This window comes from Aptenodytes patagonicus, chromosome 3 (assembly GCF_965638725.1).
Source record: "Aptenodytes patagonicus chromosome 3, bAptPat1.pri.cur, whole genome shotgun sequence".
NCBI classification, from domain to species: Eukaryota; Metazoa; Chordata; class Aves; order Sphenisciformes; family Spheniscidae; genus Aptenodytes; species Aptenodytes patagonicus.
The window spans coordinates 117,473,441-117,494,671 of record NC_134951.1 but is presented as its reverse complement, the minus strand read 5'-3'; the positions used below and the strand labels follow the sequence as shown (position 1 = coordinate 117,494,671).

Sequence of the window (21,231 nt, the reverse complement as noted above, 5' to 3'; positions counted from 1 at the left end):
CCCCGGCTCACCTGCAACGGCACTGACGGCCTCCCCCTCCAGCAGCAGTGGTACCGCCCACCGCCACCCCCACCCCCTCCCGCACCGGTGGTACGGGCCATCCCACTCCGCCCTCCCGCGGCCGCGCCATGGAGCGGGCCCCGGCCCCGGCCCCGGCCCCGGCCGCGCCGCCGCCGCCCGCCCCCTCCTTCGCCGAGGTGCTGCGGCTGGTGCGGAGCGGGCGGGAACCGCCGGGCGTGCGGCGACCCCGCGCCTCGCCCACGGGGGACAGCCCCACGGCCTCCCGCCTGCCGCCGCCCACCAAGCCGTGGGAGAGCCGCCCCGGCCCCGCCGGGCACTAAGCCCCGGCCTGCCCTACCCCGGGGAGCCCAAGCCCGTGCGAGAGCCCCCCCGCCCCAGTCGGCCCCCAGCACGGCTCTGAAGACAGGTGATGTAGAAACGTACAAAAGAACTCTTAACAAGAAGCATAAGGCGGCCGCCTGGGGCACACGCTCGGCCCCAACCGGGCACCCGCCCGGCTTCGCCCGCGGCGGCCGGGAGGGCAGAGGGGGACAGAGGAGGCGGGCGCAGGTGGGAGCGCTGCCGGCGCCACGGGAGAGCGCGGGGACGGGGCCCGGCCTCCACCGGGGCAGCTGCTGCTGCAGGGGACTGGGCTTGTGCGCGTTGACAGGGACACAGCGAGATCCCGTCCCACGGCGTCCACACTTTGCAGCGCTGCACGAGGTCTGAGACCCAGGGTCGGAGCCAGGCGGGAAAGCCCTCTGCTTTCTTTTTCTTCAGCCAGAGACAAACACACCAAAAAAAAAAAACAAAACAAAAAACCACCACCCTGGTACAGTGCCACACCAAGACTGCGGGTGCGGGGCTCAGCGACACGAAACACTCCCAGGACAGGCCTGGCTCGGCCACCTTGGTCTCCTGCGGTCAAGGCTGCCGCTTCGTGCAGTAGAACTTGTGCCTTCTTCACAAGTTTCAAGGCGTATGTATTGAAATAAAACAAAACAAAACATGTCCAATCACTTTAACACGTACCCATCATTAAGGCATATGTTTTGCAAGGATTTTTCTTCAAAAAACAAAATATATCTCTTTTTCATCATTTCCAGCATTCACTTCATGCTGTTTTATGACCTCTTCATCTTTGCAGCTGCAGCCAGCGCTCGGAGAACAAAGAACCCCCACCGCTCTCAACCCAGCAGCCTGGTGGGAGCAGCGATACTGCTTGATTTCCATACGCCACATCTTGATAGCTAGTGATCCTTTAGGAAGTGCAAACGAACTTCAAGAGAGCCGCGTTTCCTTGCCATACAGCTTGGCGACTGCCCCGTCTCAATACAAACATCAAATTAATCTTGCAAACGTTTGAAGAACCCGAGAACTGACTTAACACTTGAAACCCGCAGGGGGCAAAGGCAGGACTGACACGTGCTTCTTCCCTCCCAGCAGCAGCATCACCGTGCCCGAGGACAGAGCTACTCCACGTTGAGCTTTGTTTTTATGTTCATGGCTGCCAGCTCCGCCACAAAATAACGGAAGACATGGGGCACAGGGACAACCTCGATCGTGTCCACCTCGCTGCAGACAGAGCAGGAGTACCTCCTGTTGCTTGTCACAGAGGAGGAGTGTGGCGGTTTCTCCAGCACAGGAGACGTCATGCTGCCGCAGCTCATGCAGACATAGGCTATGGAGCCATCGGAGCAGTTGAACAGGCGGTCTTGCAGCAAGAAAGACGTGCCGTGAGCCAGCAAAGCGTCACGCTCCATCTCGCCGAAGCGAATCCCACCTTCCACGTTCCTCCCCTTGACGGGCTGGTTGGTGACAGCGTCTCGGGGCCCCGTTGTCCTCACCTGGAACTTGTCCGAGACCATGTGGCGCAGGCGCTGATAGTACACCACTCCCACAAAGATCTCCGCCTCCAGCTCCAGGCCGCTGATGCCACTGTACATCTTTTCTGTCCCAAAGAAGTTATAACCTGCGCTCACTAAAGTCTCACCGAAGTATTTCAAAGCAGAGTTCTTCTCCGTGAAGGTGAAGGGAGTGGCGTCGTAGGAGACGCCGTGCAGCGCTGCCGACTTCCCCGCCATGGTCTCGATTAACATCCCAATGGTCATACGGGAGGGAAAGCCGTGAGGGTTGAAGAGGATGTCTGGAACCATCCCGTTCTCTGTGAACGGCATATCCTCAACTGGCCAGAGCTGGCTCAGGATACCTTTCTGTCCGTGACGGCTGGCAAATTTGTCTCCGACAGTTGGATTTCGGGGAACCCTCACAGTGATGCAAGCCTTCTTGAATTTCCCAGTGCCACGGTCATTACTGCATAACCTGACGTTGTCTACAATGCCGACTTCCTTATTCCTGTGTAGGTGGAAAAACAATCACAGCAAAGGTGTCAGGTGTGCTAATGATTTTTAGCTAGGAAAGGGAAACAAAGGGAAAAAACCAAACCACTTAATAAGTCTCATAAAATGCCTTGCGACAGCTGGGGAACAACACCGTTCTTGAAAAGTACTATTCAGTAGCAAGGGAAATCAGTCTGCGTAAGAATTAGGGCAAGGAAGCAATACAATGGCATCACACAAGTGCCATTCATTTGCTTTTTCTAATACTGGAAGCACAGCCACAACTTTCAGGTGATCAGGTAATGTGCCGCCCCTGATTTAAAATAAAGATCATTTAAACCTAGTTTGTCTGTATCGCGCTTTATCTGACAAACTGCATCCCAGTGCCATTTGTTTTGTGTTAAGGCAGCAGCCCCTCTCCCTACCCCCAACAAATTCACACCATCTTGGTGGGATACCACAATAAAGAACCGGGTTCAGTGCAAAGCAGAGAGGAAAGTTCAGAGCAGAAAGGGAAGGCACCGTGTGAGCTGAGAGGGCTTTGCCAACAAGCGCCTTGTTCAGGTCTCCAGATGAACCCTCAGCCTGACGTTCCGCGTGCTAGGTGTCTGCTGCAGGCTTAACTTGTTATAGAGCTTTCAGCCCAAACTCTCCACTTGTTTTGGAGACAACAGCTAAGGAATAAATACATTTTGTCCCATATTAAGACAAGGTTACTTTTCTTCTTCTCCTTTGAAGTCCTAAAGAACACAGTGTTTGCGGAGTACCTAAGTTTAGCTTCTGTTTCAAAGTTATTATTTTGCAGTGTCCAATGCAACCAGGATACAGGCCATCACAAAAAAAAAAAAAAAAAAAAAAAGGAAAACCGTGCTTCATAAGCCTCTTCCAAGCTTGTTCAAACTTTTGAAGTCAAAGCCTCTGTCCTCCCTCTCTTCCAAGCCATGCATAAGATCTAGCAGCATATGCAGCGCTTAAGACAACAGGGAGAACTCCCCCTTAAGGGCCCCAGGACTCTGGGGCAAATTGCGGGCAGGAGTCAACACTGAGAGCTGGGAACCTCATCTCTCTATAGGAACCTAAATAATTACCTGATTTGGACCAAGAATGAACAAAAGCTGAATGGTACAGAGGTAAAACGGCTCTCTGGATAAGGAACCTGAACTAAGGCCAGGCTGGCATGAGAGAGCTGGGGAGCAGGAGCGCGGGGTGGGACAGCCAGAGAGGGCTCCACAAGTGCAAGGACGAGGCTGAGCTTACAGATGCCCACTACCACGCGCCAAATCTCTTAGCCCTGCTCTACGACCAGGATGACTAATTCTACAAGTCCACAGCAGTCTCCCCAGTGCAACTAAGGCACCATCTGTTACAGACTAATAAACAATAGCTTCCCCAGTAATGCCAGCTACCGTGTTACCCAAGTGCTTCTCAAACTAATTCGCCTTCACAATGTGAATAACTACACAGCATTATCCGCACTCTATCAATGCTGTAGAGAGACACAGGTAAGGCCTGAAGTTGTACGGACAACTGGGAGTGCAGGACGCATTTAAATATATCAGTTTTTGTCGATGTTTTTGCTTCCCTCTCCTGAAAGAATTAAGAGGATTTTAATGAAATCCTCAGCAGCCTTCTCTCTTTCAACTGAAGTTCAAAAATCTTACAAAACTTATCCCCGAAATATTCCAGGGGGAGGGAGGGGTGTAGTTGACGCATTTTAATATTCTAGCAGTTTGGAAGCTGCATTGTTAATAAAAATGCTCTTTGAACCCCTAATCCTGTAACAACTTTGCTTACAAGGTTTTCTGGCAAGTCTCTGGGACCAGGCACTTTGTCTTGGTTTTCTGTTTGGTGTTCCTTTGGGTTTTTTTAGACAGAACGCCTTGCGAGTGTTAATTGCAAGTCAATTAACAAAAAGCTACAGAAAACTACTGTGGGAATGGGCAGAGGAACAGTCCTTGGGAGAGAACAAAACATTTCTGCAAGCTCGCTCTTTTTACCGGCCTCAGATTCTCCTCCTGGGATAAGTCAGGCTCTGCAGCATACACTGGCTTAGAGAAAAGCCATGATACACACATGGGAGCCACCTACAACATGAGCTTCATGCTCTCTCTGTCAAGACACGGACACTATCACATGAGGAGAAAAGGAAACACCTGGAGGAAAAGATACTGCAACTCATCAGGGCCAACCGCTCTCAGACTGCTCACCACCAGGTGTGGAGGAGCCAGGAGGGACAAGCTGTACTTACGGATAGTACACAGTGAAGGTCTCCCCTGTGTTGAGGTTCATGAAGCTGTAGAAGGGGTCCCCAGGCTGTAGGATAGAGCCAACAAAAGGCAGTCCGTCGGCATCCAACTTCTCTGTAACATTTGGATCACCAGGCCTGATGCCAAATACTAAATTATCGCCTGCCCTGCTGGCTTTAAGGGAAAGGTCAATGCTCTCCATCTTGATAACGCTTCCATAGGCAAACCCTCTCTGCCAGGAAGATTTGTTGACAATCTGAAAAGAAGAAACAAAGGCCTGTTAAAGACTTGCTAATAACTTCAACAAAGAAAACATTTCCATTCCGATCTGATGCTTACCTTTTTAATGTTGCCTTCCTAAGCAAAGCCTGCCAGCAAGTCACCATTCCAAAAGGCCCAAACCTCCTGTAACCCCAGTATTTTTCAATGCTGGAAGCCCACTGCCTTGCACAAGGGAGCTCCGCTCCACACTCAGTACCTCCAGCATTACCTGCGGTAACAACACTTAATCGCTGTGCTCCTATATCTGCCCTAACAGAGTCTGTGGACTAGCAGAAGCAGAAAACAGGCTCTTCTCAGCCCTTCTTCCCAGTCCCCCACATCAAATTCCTTTACAGGAACAGCAGGATTTCTCCTTTTGGTGGCTTACCATTGCATCTTCCATGTCATAGCCGCTGTAGGAGATGACAGCCACAATTGAATTGGTGCCGATCGGATAGCTGTCCATACCGTAATAGTCGTACATGCTGGGCCGCACCAGAGGGCTCTGGGGAGTGTGAAGGTGGTACAGCTTGTTATCTGAGCGGTCCTTGTAGTTATAAACTGGAAACCCCATGGTTTGCTTTCCTATAAAGAAACAAAGTTGGATTTATTCAGAATCAATTCAAAGTTAATCTGTTTCATCCTCCATGTATCTTGTTAAGAAGAAAGCTAGAAATACTTACAATTTACAGGGATTATCAATCTTAAAACCCTTGGAATGTAATAATTGCCCTAAGTCCAGCTATAAAAGTTTCTATGAACGACAACACTCAATTCTTTTCATAGCATTTCATAAGGACTATTTGTAATTTTGTGTCTTTTCTGCAATTTCAAAATCTCCAATAATGCTGGTGTGGTGTTTTTTGGTTTTGTTTGGTTTGTTTTGGGTTTTTTTTTTCCGCTCCCCAGAGTTTCCCATAGTGAGGCACATCTTACTTATTTCCAGGCCAAAACCCATTTGCTTCTGCAGTATAAATATATTGGCAAGGAAAACAAGTTTTGAACACAGTCACATTGGTACTTTCAGAAAAGTATGAAAACATGCTAGTGTTTTAAGGACATCTTTCTGATAATATTGTCGGAAATGTAATATGCTAGCAATGCTATCGAGGTAATGAGACCTGCTCTCTTGAAGTCCCTACCCACACACTTTCTCTTAGCCTGCCTTTTTTTTTTTCTTCTTAAATAAGCTTCTTGCACATCACTTGCACCTCAGCTGATTGAAACCCCTCTACGTACCCTATCCCAACTTCTTTTACACAACCAAATTAATCAATTTAAATCTTTGTCAAATAGTTGCCAGAAAAAAACCCACCCTGTTGCCACAGTGCTGTATTACTCTCTTGCAACAGAGGCCTAGCAAGTGTCCTCTCAACAGCTGCAGTGTCAAGACAGCAGTCGCTCACCGAAAACAGGTGGCAAGGAAACCTCACACTAACTACTGCAGAGCATCTACTGTAGCTATCAGTCAGAAGTAGGTTAACCTCTGTCAGTTGCGGGGACGAGAGGACTGTTGGCAGCACAGTTGTCAGACATTAACACCACCAAACAGCTGGTGCAGCGCCCTTCACTTGTCTATATGATCAACAACATTAAATTAAGAAAAAAACCAGCCAAAACTTACTAAAGGCTTAAGGAAGGCAACATGAGTGCAACAACCTAAAACTGCCCGCTGCAAGGCAGCCAGGATGATAAATTTCACTTCATTTACTTTGCCATGAAAAAAATGGCTGCTAATCAACCTCAATGTTGAAACAGCTGGGAAGAGCTGTTATTTGGGAATGCGGGAAGACACTGGAATAGACACGTGAGAGATTTTTTTTTTTTCCCCGTCTCCCTTGCCCAGGGACTTGCAGCATTACGTACTACAGCACTCACCCATCTGGCACTGGTACATGTTTCGTGGACTTTGGTTGTGGTCGGAAAAGGGGATGAGGTTGGCCACCACGCTCAGGATGCTGTGAGGGAAGAGCTCCTGGTGAGTGGTCATTCCGGGCACCACCTCTGACTCCAGCGAGGCCACATTCATGAAGATCTGCAAGCGTCAAATTGGGCAACGCTCATTCACTTCCTTCTTTTGTAGGGAAGGAAGCAAAACAAAGCTGCCTCCGATGTCTTTTTATCCATTTCAGTTTTAGCTGCATTTGTTGTCTGCACCTTAGTATATTAGCAGGCAAGAAAAACATCAGACAGCTGTTAAACTACCTATCACAATCACAGACCAACTGCAAGGAAAGCAAGCCTGGAATTACAAAACTGCAGTAACATGTCCTCCTTCCTGTCTCCCATTTTAATTGTTCCAAATGGGCAAGTTCCCCGGCAATCCGCTGCTTGGCTGCCCATGGGCAATTTGGAGAACACGATGTAACACAAGATGAGACAGTGCACACAAGACAGCAATCCTTTGCCTCAAAAGCTTCACTGAGTTAATACTGGGAGCAGATTTCAGTATCTCGAAAAGATCCCTACAGTCCATCTAAGACATTTATCGGAAACCAATTAGCTTAGCAGGAGGTCAGAAAACCGTTTTGCCACCTATTTTAGCTCTTCAACACAAGCTCCCTATGTCCCATCCTCAGCTCCTTTCACAAATGTTTTCCAAAACATTGTTTTTGATGCCGGGTACCTCTGTAACAGTCAGGGCTTTATAAAGGAAATATGCAAACCCCACCTGTTCCAGAGTACCAATCCATTCATTCCTTCCATAGAACAGGTTTCTGACAGGCCGCACCATCCGGCAAGGGGTAGTAAAAATGAACAACCCAGGATACAGACTGGGTTTTCCTGTCATTGGGATAAGGACCACTTCTGCCCGTGCGGGAAATCTCTTCTCTTGTGTTATCTGTTTGTGCAAAGAAATACAGATTTAGAAACACAAACCAACACTGGTGTAGTTAAGCTGCATCCAATAGGCTACGCAATGAAAATGCCAACCACAGGTGTAGCTACTAATATAAAATGGTGGATAAAAGATTTTAAAAATACTTCTAGAAAAAGGTCCACCGAGGACAGAATATATCTATCTTACCTTTTCAAGAAAAAAAGTTCTTTTAATAATGACGACTTCATAAACCAGACCAAACATATGGATATAAACAAGAAAAACAGAAAAGCCCACTCCAATACTAACATACAGCCAAAGATAACTTATTGGGACAGATTAAAAAAAAAAATAGAACGGAAGTTTAAAAAAAAGTTCCAAACATGCCTATTTTTGACCACTGCATATTAAGGATGTTTAGCTAAGAAACATTTTCATTTTAAACAAGACAACCTTGAAACGGCGGAGGGTTTGTGCAATCTCAGGAGCCAGCTCCCACTCTACCCAGCCCACCACAGAGCCGTCCAACACAACCCTGTAACACTCCGCGTAAGGCTTGCTTGGAGTCGCATCAATGGGGGTGACACCTGTGAGAAGAGGGGATTGGTAGAAGGAACAGCCAAAAAAGCAAACAAACCACAGAAGTTATTTCTGCAGGAAGCCTCAATCCACATCAAAAAGCTTTCTGAGACATCAAAAAATTCAGACCTACAGGGCAAAGCTGTAGATTACTTCATGGAAAATATAAAACATGCACAACTAAGAATGCCATTCCCCTCCCCAATTTTTCTGACTGAAATAAGGATTCCCATTACTGTGGTAATCACAAGTGAGCTGCAGTTGAATTCAAGTCACCAGCAACATTAGAAAGTCACTACTTGGACTGATTTCTTAGAGCTTGTACTGTGCAATTCCTTGTGCTTAAGTGAACATCTTCACTGTACAGCACACAGCTAAGAGACGTTTACATTGAACTTTACACTCTCCAAAGGGTTGACACGCCTGTATAAGCAGCGTGCTATTTACCACTAAGCAGAAGCACAGTAAGTACAGGTTTAACTCGATTTCACCTTCTCAAGTTAACAGTGTACAGTGATGGTATCTGGAGAACCTTTCCCAGATAGTGGTTTGCAGGGCAGAAAGGTAAAAAAAGAAGACTGCTTCATTAAATGATCAAGCCAGTAAAACATACCTAGGGAACATAACAAAGGTGGAATGTCTGTCACGGGCACCATCTCTGTCACTATTTCACACACAGCTGTCATGTGGTTCATCAGACCGCAGGGTTCTCCATCTGGGGTGTCCACAGGGCACAGGAAGCCCCAGGATTCAGGCAGCAGCTTGCGGACAGTTGTAGTTCTCATCTGGGAAAATGCTGCCCCTCTGTGTATGCAGCGGAAGTGGGAAAGGTAGCGAATGAAATTCAGCTTGTCTCCCACCACACACAGACCGCTGTCCTGTAACATGCCCAGGCCTTGGGAACAAAATTGAGATTTATGTCAGGACGTCATCCAGCTTTAACAAACGAAGTATGATGTTATAAGGCAGTTTCTTATTTTTCACTGACAAGCCCTAAAGATGCTCACACAGGATCTCAACAACAGAAGGCACGTGCTGTTGCCTGTGCACAGGCAACTCGGTGACCTGTCAGAGGCCTAGAGACTTTAAATTCCAAGCTATTGCTTAAAATCCAACTCCTTTTAGAAACACATGAAAGTCAATCCCAGTGAAGCGACTTGGGGATTTGCAGCTGGTACTTTTTACTGAAATTCTGTGGCCTTCTAATCTCATTTCATTTTCTAGTGGGCATTCCATTACAACATCATCACACTAGACACTTCAGGGAAGCACCAGGTAAATTTGAAATATACATTAGCAAAGCAGTTTCTCTCCATTTAAGCTCACATGACCAATGGGGCAGTCCTGATAAACAAATGCGCCTCCTCTGTCTTACATTGCCCCTTCTAAGAAGAAACAATCTTTGGGAAAACAAATCAAAATATGGTTGCTGTCTTGGACAATGCTAAAATTTAGTTTCAACTATTTATCTGGGTAGAGACTTTGCTTTAATAACTAACCTGTTTTATACCATGCATAAAGTCTATGCTTGAGGAGAAATCTTGCCTTTTTCCTCAACTATCCCTTTCCTCAAGCCACTTTCATTAATTCAGTTACATTGTACAACGTCTGCATACAAGCAGTTGTTTTCAGTTAAGAGCTCAGTTTTATGTTCTTTCTCATTCTGTTTAGCAGGAAAAAAAGGCTTCTTAAGCCTGAAGATTTACCGGTTTTAGATCGCAGGTTACCAGTTGCAAGAAGATACTCAAATGGCTTGGTAAAGTCTGTTGCCAGGCTGAATGCCTTCACCAAGCTGTCTGCATTTATGGTGGTATCTGCCTTTTCTGTTCTTTTCTCCAAAACGAACTTAACAGACTGCAACCAGCTTTCAAGCCTCTCCTACGGTTTAAAAGTGAGAGATTTAAATTTAAGAGAGGAAAATGAAGGCTCAAATTAGAACTTCACATCAGTTGCATGTGCTACAGAAATCCTCTGAAATCAGCAGGATGGACAACTTCTAGTGAACTGACAGTTTTCCAGCCATATTTCCCACACTAACTTCATTTTATCAAAACGCTGATGGTGTCACGCCAACACAGATCTGCAAGGAAAATACCCATCCAACAGCTTAGTAATCACTTCCATCTAGACAGGTGACGAGTCTGGCAAAAGAAGTACAATAATGGAATTTCATAAAGAACAAACAAAACCCGAAGCAGAAATTGTACCTATAATCTGAGCACAAGAATAAATCCACTGATTAGCCTGCTAAATACAGTGACGAAGTAAAACCACATTACGAAGCAAGTTTAGATACCAAAACTTGAAGGCCATGGACACGCAGCATTTAAATGCTGCTGAGACAATCTGAGATAACGGACTGGATTTTCATTTTAACTGTAATTTTATCACTGCTGTGGTCTTAGATACTATATAAAAACAGGGGAAAGGACGTAAGATACCCAACAACATTTTGAATTCTTAGTAAAAATTCACTGTATACAGCCACACTGTGTCTACTGTATGCTCTAGTCTATTTAGGATCTTTGCATTCAAAAAAAGGGGCTGTTAACTCGCTCCCCTGCTGATCTGACAGGGCCAGGCAGGAAAGCAACCTTTTCTGGTTCCTGGTAGCAGTTCCATATAGCACTAAAATGCTTCATAGAACTCACTTTTTATTTTATTTCTAAACTCACTGAAACCACTCAAGTAGTAGAGAGGTTTTAGCAGTCTTTCAACAAAACAATGCTAAAGAAAATTTTGGCTAAAATGGAAAAGAAAGGTTAAAAAAAGAGTTATCTAATAACTCAGGGAAGTATCTTTACTTGGGGATGGGAACTACTATTCCACAATGATTTTCATGGGATAGTCAAGCTTCTGAACAGGAATACTTTCCTCCCGGCATCCTAAAATGAGGAATCCCTAGAAATAAACTGAATTCATACTGAATTGGAATAGATTAGGAAACTGCATTTTACATCACCAGTAATAAATTAACTGTGTAAGTCAGAAGCATGCTATCAACTTCCTGATCTGCAAAGGAATTTAACGATGGGAGAGCGATGACAACATCACAAATCATGACTTTCGGAAGATGGGGGAGGCAGTTATTTTCTTGCACATTTGCCATGTGAAACAGCAGCAACACCACAAGGCAGATCTTTACCACTCCCATATCAACTGATACAACAGAAGTACGCTGTTTCCAAACCCTCTTCAAACACCAGAAGGATTGGTATTCCTCCTTCCTCAGACTCCCACCGTGAATAGGGCACTTTTGTTTGCTCTGGAAGGCTACAACGCTCTTTATTCCAGGTTTTGTACAGGCTTTTCTTCAGCATATTTAGTACCCTGTACTGAGACAGCCAAGCCTTCCTCAACTACAGTGCCTGGTTACGCTACATCCAGCACTCTCTCAGCCCTCATAGCATATCCAGGCTCCCCGCTCTTCAGTCTGGCTCCTGCACTTCTCCCGTCCCCATGGTCACTGTGGGGTCTGGACTGGATGACCATTACATTCACAGGCTTAAACCCCTTAAGACCTTACCTTTAAGAACATAAGGAAAAGCTGTCCTGGGGTAAGCACTTCTTGATTCATCAGACTGTCTGGATTATCCTCCATGCACTCCCCTTTGGCAAAAGCATACAGCTTCCGGGTCATCATACAGAGCAGGTAGAACTTTTCAGTTCTGTTTGTCAGGTGTATGCAGATACAATTGCTGGAGGAAGAGAAAGAAGGAGGACAACTAACACCATCTCTTCATGCTAACTGTTCTTCAAGTTTCTCCTAAATAACGGCAAACCACATTTTTTGGCTAGAATGCCTAACAAGGCACAAGCTTTTCCAGTATTTAGTCCACTAGTATTTAGTGTTTATTCTAGTATTCCAGCCCTTAGTATTACATGAAAATTCCAAGAAACAATAATTAAAAAAACCCGGAGACTAAGCTGAAAAACTATCAACTTGTCTTTTTAAGGGGCTAGTTTTGTTAAGGATATACCTGGTTGATTAGATGGAGGTGAACCTTGCGAAAGATTGATTTTACACACTCCCATGTTAGATGTCCTTATAAGTATACAGTTTATGTAAACAGATAATTGAGTCAGGACCAGTCAACAGATGAGGTCTGCATGTTATTTTACAGTAGCTATGACAGCAATCATATACACGCACATATCCACATACATGTGCCCCATCCCAAATCTGAGCTGGAAACTAGTAGCAAACCACGAAACATTTCTGTTAACACAGAAAGTCCAGTTCTCCACTGCTATCAACCCACGTGTGGAAAATTGTGGGCTGAACAACACTCTAGCACAAGCAAAAAGGAACGCCACAACCAATTCCCATTAAAGCTGATCGACTGCTTTCCAAGACACTTGAGATCACTTGCCCTCCAAGACACAAGTGCAATAGTCTTCCATCAGCACTCGAGGATTTTTTTCAGCTTTTCACTTCTGCTCTACATTGCCCTCTACTGAAGCCTTCACAACTTCGCTGCAAAGCAAGACAAAACTCCAAAGGCAGGTTCTGTCCAGATAAGTTACAGTACCAGCACTCTTACATGCAGGGTACATCCCAATTAATGTTTTCACTATTCCTCCTCTTCTATCTCCTCAGCTGAGGCACATAAGGTGTACAGAACATATCAGAGGAAAAAAAAAAACCCCAAACCCAAACAAACCACCCACCAGAGTATTTAGAAATAAGAAAATCAGAGTAATTCCAACTTTCTTGAAATTATCCACTCACATTTCTTAGTACAAAGTTCTGTGCTTCCAGCCGGCCTATGGACTTTTAAGTGCCCCTCTGAGGCACCTGCAGGCTGACTTTGTATTTCCAGCCACCTGACCACCCCCTATTTACAAGTACTCAAGGACTTGGGCATCCCAAATGATCCCTTTCATGGGCTATAAAAACCTCTCAAAGAGCAAACACCTACTGTACCAGAAAAAGAAATTATTTAGTTGAATGCCTGTCACACTGACAGCCTCTAAGCCAGCTCTTCCGTTCCCTTCTAACTTACTCCACGGAAGAAGCAAGATTTTAAAGCATCTAATTTCTACCATTTTTAAAAGATAAATGTAATTCTCATCATAGTTGCCAATGACTCTGTGAAACTGATAAAGTGCCACAAATTGCAGTACTTCTGTTCAACAAATAGAGCCTTGAGCAGTCACAGACCCACCTTCTCTTCCTTAATCTTTACGTTTTTCATCAAATACGTCAGAAAATCACATCTAAATAACAACTGATACCCTCTCCTGAAACCATTTTTGGGGATACTTGTGTCAATCCATTAAGATACGTATTTCTGAACACCACAAATACAGATTATCATAATATCCTGGAGTCCCATCAAAAACTGGCCACTGGCTATCATTTTATAAAAGCACGTGAAAACCATAACGAAGTGTGATGTAATATGGCAGAGTACTCTTAAATCTGCCTATAATTTCAACACAATTATGCTGAATCACACACTCCTACATGCATACATACATACTTCAAAATGAAATCTGCAGCCTGTTCATTGCTGTACCACTCAGGAAGGTTAAGTTTTATTCTGAAGCTCTTTCCCAGGTATTCGAGGACGTTTTGCTGTGTAAAACAGCCTGCATCCACTACCGCTCTCATCATCTCAGTAATGCAGTTCACATAGAAGGTGTCACCTTCCTTTTCTTTGACCAACTCTTCAAAAATCTGGTAGTCTGGGAAATTAACTAATGCCTGAAAGACAGAAGTGTGTCAGAGCAGAAGAACAAAGTCATAGCAACATCTGTCCATAAAGTACAGCAAAAGAATGAGGGCACCCCACCGATTTAGATTTTCAGTCCTCTGGAAATACCCTTCTACCATGCAAACTGAAAAATACTGTGGGATTGAGGTGCTTAGAGAGTAATGCAGGGGAGAGTCATACCCTGATGATGATCACAGGTACTCCCAATCCAATGAGACCCTTGGAAAAAAACAAACTTGCACCCTCTAAATTAACAGGCTTCTCTTGTTTAGGTAAGATTTACTAATATCTTTGCAGAATGAGCTCACTTAGAAACGTGCATTTAATTCAGCATTGTCTCAAGCTGCTACTTATTCTCATGCAAACCAAAAGGCAATTTAGCCTTTTGATGAAGGCTATTAGAACAAGTTCACTTTAGTTTCAACACTTCATATACTAAAGCTCATACTTAAATCCAACGTTCTTAGCTCTTGGTGTTATAATGGTTTCCTAGTTGTTTCTTTACATCAGGGTTAAGCAAATATGTTGTCCACCAATGACTTCTGTATTTACTGACAAATGTGCCTCATCTTTAAGTAAACTATTTGTTCATCACATTTAAGTAGGCTTCAAAAAGTTCAGGAAAAATTGAAGGCTGCATGAAAAAGACACTAAGGCAGATTTCTTTATGAAAGGGGTCAATGTAAGATCAGTTCTGCTGCTTGGTAATCATGATATATACAATTTGGAAGCAGCCAGAGCACATGCTGCCTCTTGTCCAACAGAGGAGAGCACTGGGATGATTACACAGCAAGAAGAAACCAGAATTACAGCCAGTAATGCTGTAATGCATTACTGCACCAGAAGTGCAGTGGGGCTGCAGTAGCAGCAGTGGGACTTGGCTGGGCCACAGGAAACCAGTACAGAACTGAGCCTGATTGATGTAGGGGGGGATGCAAACCTGTAGAGAGTGGTTTGCATGGAAGAATTCGAACTTCAGACAACATTGGCCTGCTCATCCCGAAATCTCATGAGAAAGTCAGTACAATTCCTTTGCATATTAAAATAACAGGTATCAGCTACTTTTGGGAAGTACTTTTGCTGAAACAAAAGCTGAAGAAAAGCATTGAAGAAAAAGTGAAATGCATTGTGTAACAGTAATGTGAATACAACAGGTTGAAAGAAGGTACAAATTCAGTGAAGCTGATTTACATGATGCTTCCATCATGTAGTGCCACAGGCCTCTGATTTGCTCTAACACTTAGCTGCTGTAGGTAAAATACACTGCTGAAGTACTCTGGCTCTGCTACTAGAGAAAGCATGCTTTCAGAGGAGAATTTTAAAAGTCTTGGCTCAAGTAAAACTTTTGCCTGCTATCCAAAGAACAGAACAGTTCACGTCCATCAAATGTGCTCAAATAGATCCTTCCAGATCTTCATTGCTTCCAGTTCCAATCAGAAACAGCATTTTATTTTTCTCCTTAAAAAAAAAAAAAGCCAGTTCACTGGTTTACTTTCAGATGGGACAACCTGACTTTAATCATTAATGTTGTTCACCCACTGAACGCTCAGTTGCCATTCTGTTTTAAAAAGATTCCTGAGATCTTTCGCATTAGGTGGCAAACTCTCACACCCTCCAACAGCTATTCATCCAGAGCATTCGTTAGCAAAAAGCCATGAAACCCTTGCATAACTCTCCCCTCCTCTCTTGACCCTGTACACGCTTCCTCTGCTGCAGCCGAGTGTTACATTACAGGCATAGGCTCCGTTTGGACTATAGTTCTTCAGCCAGTACAGGAAGGATGACTGAAAATACTTAATATGGAATTAGCTTCTCATTACTTAAATAAAAATGCTTAGCAAAACTTCTGTATTTATTCAACACAGAAACCACGAGCATTAGTTGTTTACCTTCAGAGCAAATCCCAAGGGAAGGAAGAACAACTCTTTCTGAAAAATGAAATTCACCATGACACAACCATTTTCCAAGTAGTGAAGGTTCATATTTATTGCAGTGTGCTCATCCTTAACACAGTGCATCACTACTCCTGCAAAAATTAACACAAGCAAAGACCAACGTGAGCTGTACAAAACCAACTGGCTGCATTGCTGTGACGTGTCTGAGCAGGTGTGAGACAATTCATGAGAGAAACTTCGGTAATTCACGGCTGAGAACACGAGGCAGATCACTAGTTTCAGCATCAAGTCTCCCATTTCAAATAGATACACCGGCTCAATTCAGTTCTTAGTGGACAAATATCTCGGGACAGCCAGCACACTTGCTGAGAGGTTTGGAAGATGCATACAGTTTTTAAGAAAAGGAAAGTCCCAAGCCTCAACTATTCTGTCTGTAACCTTAGGTTGTAAGATACAGCAACACACAAGTACTCTTCCTAATTGCACTCTGGGTCAAGTGTTCACATCTCTGTGTTCGGGTGGTACCGCTGAAGCGGTGTTTCCTGGCCCTGTCCCATGCTATCCACTACAGGACACAGAAAAATAAAACAAATGGGACCGTTTAAACTGGCACTGCCTCAGGACTAATTAATGTGGAATTACAGTGTGTGCTCAGGCACCACGGTCCAGTCAAATCAGCAGCTGGTAACACCTGAGTTTAAAACTGTAACTTTACTGGTTTAATTAAATTTTAAACTTCTTTTACTGAGTATATGTGACAAAGGTATGGGACAGCCTAGTTAATCTAGTTAATCTGCTTCATGTAAATTAAATCTGCCACCTTGAAGTATGGATAAACAAATTCAATGAAACAAGTTCAACAGTTTACACCAAGTTCAACTGAAGTTAGGGTTTTAGTTACACCTTCCACACAACAAAAGGTTACATGTATTGCGAGGCCTGGAATACAATCTCCTCGCTCAGCATGGGCGGCTCAGACAGCTCCCACAAGGCCAGCACCTGCCTCATCCTTGTACCGTTGTGGTGGTGTTGACCCTTTACTTTTACATGTAGTAAAAAATATAAGCGTTATACAAGAGCTACACCTAAACAAACTATCAGAAGTCAGCTATAGATGGTCACTCCTGTTTGTCCCCAAGTAGTTACTAGCAGGATGCTGCAGGAATCTGTTCAGCTTACCATACTCTGTGAAACCAGGGCCTCTGTTCTTCCATTTGTGTCTTGTCATTGCAAGAGGGAAATTTCGCCTGGGCATAATCAGCATCCTAACAACTTTTTCTAAGCCATTAATTATAAAGTAGCCTCCCATTTCCTGGCAGAAGAAGAAAAATCATTTTAATGTGCTTAGAAATTCATAACCCAGCATTTTAAGTAAAAGACAAAAATGCCTGTATTATATGTTTACAAACATTTAATGTTTTAACTATGAAACACATAGCAAGACATATGTTTCAGCACTGCATTTGAAAAGGCTGCACTCCTTGCCAGTGACTATTAAGTCTAAATGTAGCATACTGCGCAAGGAAAGGGATGCGTGTTTCACAGTTTAAAGGAAGAAAGAAAAAAACCCAAAAAAACTATTATGTGGTCAACTGAATGGCTTTGAAGAGCTGACATTAACAATTTTTAAATAAATACTCTGAAGTTCTCATTCTGAGTTTATAAACCAGAGGGATCTTCAGTGCAGAAAACCTCTTTCTGGTCACATACAAGCTTAACACTGATAATTTATAGCTCCCCAAACCGTATGCCATTAGACAAAAAGTGTTTCAGCAGCAAGTAATACTATGAATGAAGGTACAAGCAGCATACTAGGGGGGCAGCAATAGTACGCCACTGTAGATTTTCTTTCATAGTTTGCTGGCTCTTTTTGTGAGCGCAAAATACGGCACAAAATAATTCTGTATTCAATTCCCCACAGCTGACATGCTACCGGGGAGACGAGGAAAAAGCTGCAGAAGGCAACTGAGAAGAAAACGTCTTTCAATGCCTGTTCTCCAAATCTTTGTCTCCGCAGAGGCCCACTGACAGCTACATAGCCTCAGTTGCCAGTTAGCAGTTGAGAAGTCGTATACTGGAACTGTAGGTATCAGCACCAAACAGATCCCTGTATTCAAAGACAGTTGTGACTGCAGATTTTTCAAGATGCTGTATGGAGCCACCATAAATAGGGTACATTCAGAGAAAATAACAAGTCAAACTTGAAATAATATTTTATTAACTATTATTATTATTTAAATTATTAATTTAATATTATTAAATGCTCAAGTTCTGTAACGAGAAGCTGGCCTGAGATACTGCTCATGTAAAATGCACATTTTCCTGACCCACAAAATCCCCGTTACCTCTTCCTCCTCATGGTGCTGTGTGAGCTCTTGTGGAGAAAGATTATAGAGGTTGCACAACTTGGACTTCACCATGATTGGAATATACCCCAGGGGCTGTTTAATAGTCCCTTGTGGCATGCCATTCACTGACCAGCTGATGTCAGCCTAAAATGACACAACACAAACAGTGAGCATTATTTAATTAATAATTAAGCATTATAAGATTAAGTTGCTCTTTTAATCTTTCCTGCTATATTAACTGTACATTTAATATAACCACAATCTGTTTAACAAAATTCTATCACTGTAAAATGGTAATAATGATAATAAAAAGCAGAACTAGTAGATACATGCATAAAGATTACTCCATGGAAAACAGTCAACATGGGTTTACAGAAGAAAATTGTACAAGCCTAGAACTAGGTCAAGAAGCTGCTAGTAAACAAAATTGATACAGTCTACTTTGCCTTTCAGGCCCTTCAACGGAGCAGCCTAAATAAAAAAGGCAGCCTCAGGATATGAAAGGAAACCTCAGAAGTTAACAAACAGTTCAAAGAAAAAGTAGAAGAAAACCAAAACTGCCCAATGAAAGGACATCCACACTACAAGCCTGCAGAGACCTTTCCTAAGACTTGTTCACTTAATCACTTCATGAGTGATCTGAAAAGCGAGAAAGAAAAGTGTGTGTGGAAGAAAATAATTTATCTACAATAACAAGATCTGGCAGTGGGTCTGCAGAAGGACCCCTTGACTGTAAGAAACAAGGCGACAGAATGCACTGCGGGAGCAAACAGTCCTAACTTTATATGCAGAACGACAGGCTTTACAAGAGCTGCTGCCACGCAGGAAAGAAACAGCACTGAAATACAAAAACATTGGTTTAACACCTGGCAACAGTTAAAAGAGTAAATCGAGTCTTAGGAATTACTAGGAAAGGGAAGGGAAACGTTACTGCGCCCCTCTAAATCCATGGTGCAGCCTTACACCGAGACCTCTACACAGTTCCGGTCTCCAGCTTAAGCGACGACGAAAGGTACAGAGCGGCTCCCGTATGAGCAGCCGCTCAGCAGGCCGGGGCTCACTTCTCACCTTGGGGAAGGGAGAACTGCAGGAAGAATCTGAGGGAGGAGTATGCAGTTAAAGGCAGCACGGTGGAAACAGAACAATTAAGCGCTGCTTCCTGCTGTGCAAGGGCAGGGAGTGGGAGAGACCACCCAACCCGCCCAAGCACAAGGCAATACCTTCTCATACAAGACACACCAAAATGTTTTGTTCCAACTGTTCCAAACATTTACAGGCGTTCAAAAAATAATTAAACCACCAAACGCTGGAAAAAAGGTGGGAAATAATTCAGGTATGAAAAATAAAAGCACCTCTCGCTCAGGAAAATCTAAGAGCCACTGTGAACAATCTGCGACTGCCCCACTTTCACGTCCAGATAAGATACTGCACTTACAGTCGCTTTTATCAGTGTTAGTTGCAATGCTTCGGACAAACTAAAAAAAAAAAAAAAGCTGAAATCGCAAGCAAGCATTCCCTTGCACCGGGTGCCTCATGCAAACGCACAGCTCAGACACAATTACACAATTTTAATAGGAAACAGCAATGGCTGTGCAATCCTTTCACAGTGCAAGGGAAAATATTTGCTGAGGATGCTGCTTCTTCTCTAGGCAAATTTCAGAGCAATTCAGAAAAACGATGAACATAAATCCCTCTTGTTCACATCATATAACTCTGGACCTCTATACGGGAGCCACACTGCTTTTGAAACCTGGATTCCTGCAGAAACAAGATTTGGGTTGTCACGCTCTCTGGGATGACACAGGTCTCCTTCCGAGGCCTTCTGAACTGGCTGGCTGATTGCACGGCAAACTCGACAGCAGAGTGAAGAGCACGGCTAGGGTCCCGTGGAAAAGAAGGGCAGCGGAGACGGGGCCTGTCATGAGCTCGGTTTGAAGGGGAGTTTGTGCAGTGAGCTCGTACCTCACCAGCACCCGAGCCCCCACGCGGGACAAGAGCTCTTACAAATCCTCCCGAGGCAGGTGAAACCGGGAAGGGGTCTTTAACTAAAGCACACGGAAACGCCTGAAGGGCTCGGCTGGCTTTGCTCCCCGCGGGAGCGGCGGCGTGGGGCGACCCCGCCTGACAAGGACACGCGTGCCAGGCGGGCAGGACCCCACGGGAGCGGCGGCAGCCGCCGGACACTTACGGCGATCCTGCCGCGGTAGGTGCTGCGGAGGCCGCGGCACTCGGCGGGGAACACCCTCCTCTCCTGGCAGACCGTCCCCGCCGGCACGGCGGGGGGGGCGATGGACACCCCCACCACCGCCAGCGACACCCGGCTGTCCTTCAGCGCGAACTCCAGCGGGGAGAGATCCTGAAACGGCACCGGATGAAGGGCGGCGGGGGGCGGCGGGGGCCCGCCGGGAGGGCCCGGGCCCGGCCCCGCGCTCCCCCCCGCCGCCCTCCCTTCGCCCCCCAAACCTGCACGGCGCGGTAGACGCCCTCGCTGACGGCGTAGTTGAAGGACTCGATGTGGGCGCCGGGCAGGTCGCGCCGGGCCCCGCTGCGCCCCGGCGGCCGCGGCCGCAGCCGGTGGGGGTCCCCGCCGCTCCCCGCCATGCCGGCTCCGCGCCGCCGCCTCGCGCCGCCTCACGGGAAACGGCGGGGGCGGGGGCACGCGGCGCCGGGGGCACGCGGCGCCGGACCGCGTGCAGGGCTCGCCGCGCCGCCGCCAGGCCGCCGGGGGGCGCTGCGGCACCCGCCCCCGCGTGCCGGGGGGAGCGCCTGCGCGCGGCCGCCTAGCCACCCCCCTCCTCCGCGCGCGCTGTTTCCCTGCGTCTCAGAGCAGCTCCCAGGCCTGTGCCCCACGGCCGCGTCCCCCCGTCCCTGCCCCCCACCCTGTGCCCCACAGCCGCGTCCCCCCGTCCCTGCCCCCACCCTGTGTCCCACAGGCACCCCAGCCGTGTCCCCCTATTCCTGCCCCCCACCCCGTGTCCCCCAGAGCTATGCTCCTCCTGGCAGGTACTCCCAGCACTGTGTC

The 21,231-nt window shown here is 45.7% G+C and overlaps 1 protein-coding gene and 1 long non-coding RNA gene across 2 annotated transcripts; one reads left to right on the top strand and one right to left on the bottom strand.

The window, feature by feature from the left end:
- The first annotated feature begins 222 nt into the window (after nucleotides 1-222).
- Nucleotides 223-2,682, top strand: LOC143158642 (uncharacterized). Its single transcript, XR_012995046.1, has 2 exons — nucleotides 223-427; nucleotides 1,148-2,682. It is a non-coding gene; the product is annotated as an uncharacterized LOC143158642 (long non-coding RNA).
- On the bottom strand, nucleotides 766-20,759 carry POLR1B (RNA polymerase I subunit B). The gene is made up of 15 exons (XM_076334829.1): nucleotides 20,673-20,759; nucleotides 20,398-20,565; nucleotides 18,207-18,353; nucleotides 17,041-17,173; nucleotides 15,856-15,992; nucleotides 13,733-13,956; nucleotides 11,773-11,944; nucleotides 9,953-10,124; nucleotides 8,860-9,141; nucleotides 8,121-8,254; nucleotides 7,518-7,688; nucleotides 6,725-6,881; nucleotides 5,235-5,431; nucleotides 4,588-4,841; nucleotides 766-2,355 (listed from the first exon to the last, which is right to left on the bottom strand). The coding sequence occupies exons 3-15, from the start codon at nucleotides 18,324-18,326 to the stop codon at nucleotides 1,473-1,475; spliced, it is 3,036 nt and encodes a 1,011-aa protein (XP_076190944.1). The 5' UTR covers nucleotides 18,327-18,353; nucleotides 20,398-20,565; nucleotides 20,673-20,759; the 3' UTR covers nucleotides 766-1,472.
- Between the last annotated feature and the right edge of the window lie 472 nt (nucleotides 20,760-21,231).

Coding starts and splice junctions, on each gene's coding strand:
- POLR1B (XM_076334829.1), bottom strand. CDS start 18,326: ATGCCACAAGGGACTATTAAACAGCCCCTGGGGTATATTCCAATCATG. Junction 11,945..13,732: donor GCTGCAGATTTCATTTTGAA/GTATGTATGTAT, acceptor CTCTTCCTCCAG/CAATTGTATCTGCATACACC. Junction 8,255..8,859: donor ACCTTTGTTATGTTCCCTAG/GTATGTTTTACT, acceptor CTCTTCTCACAG/GTGTCACCCCCATTGATGCG.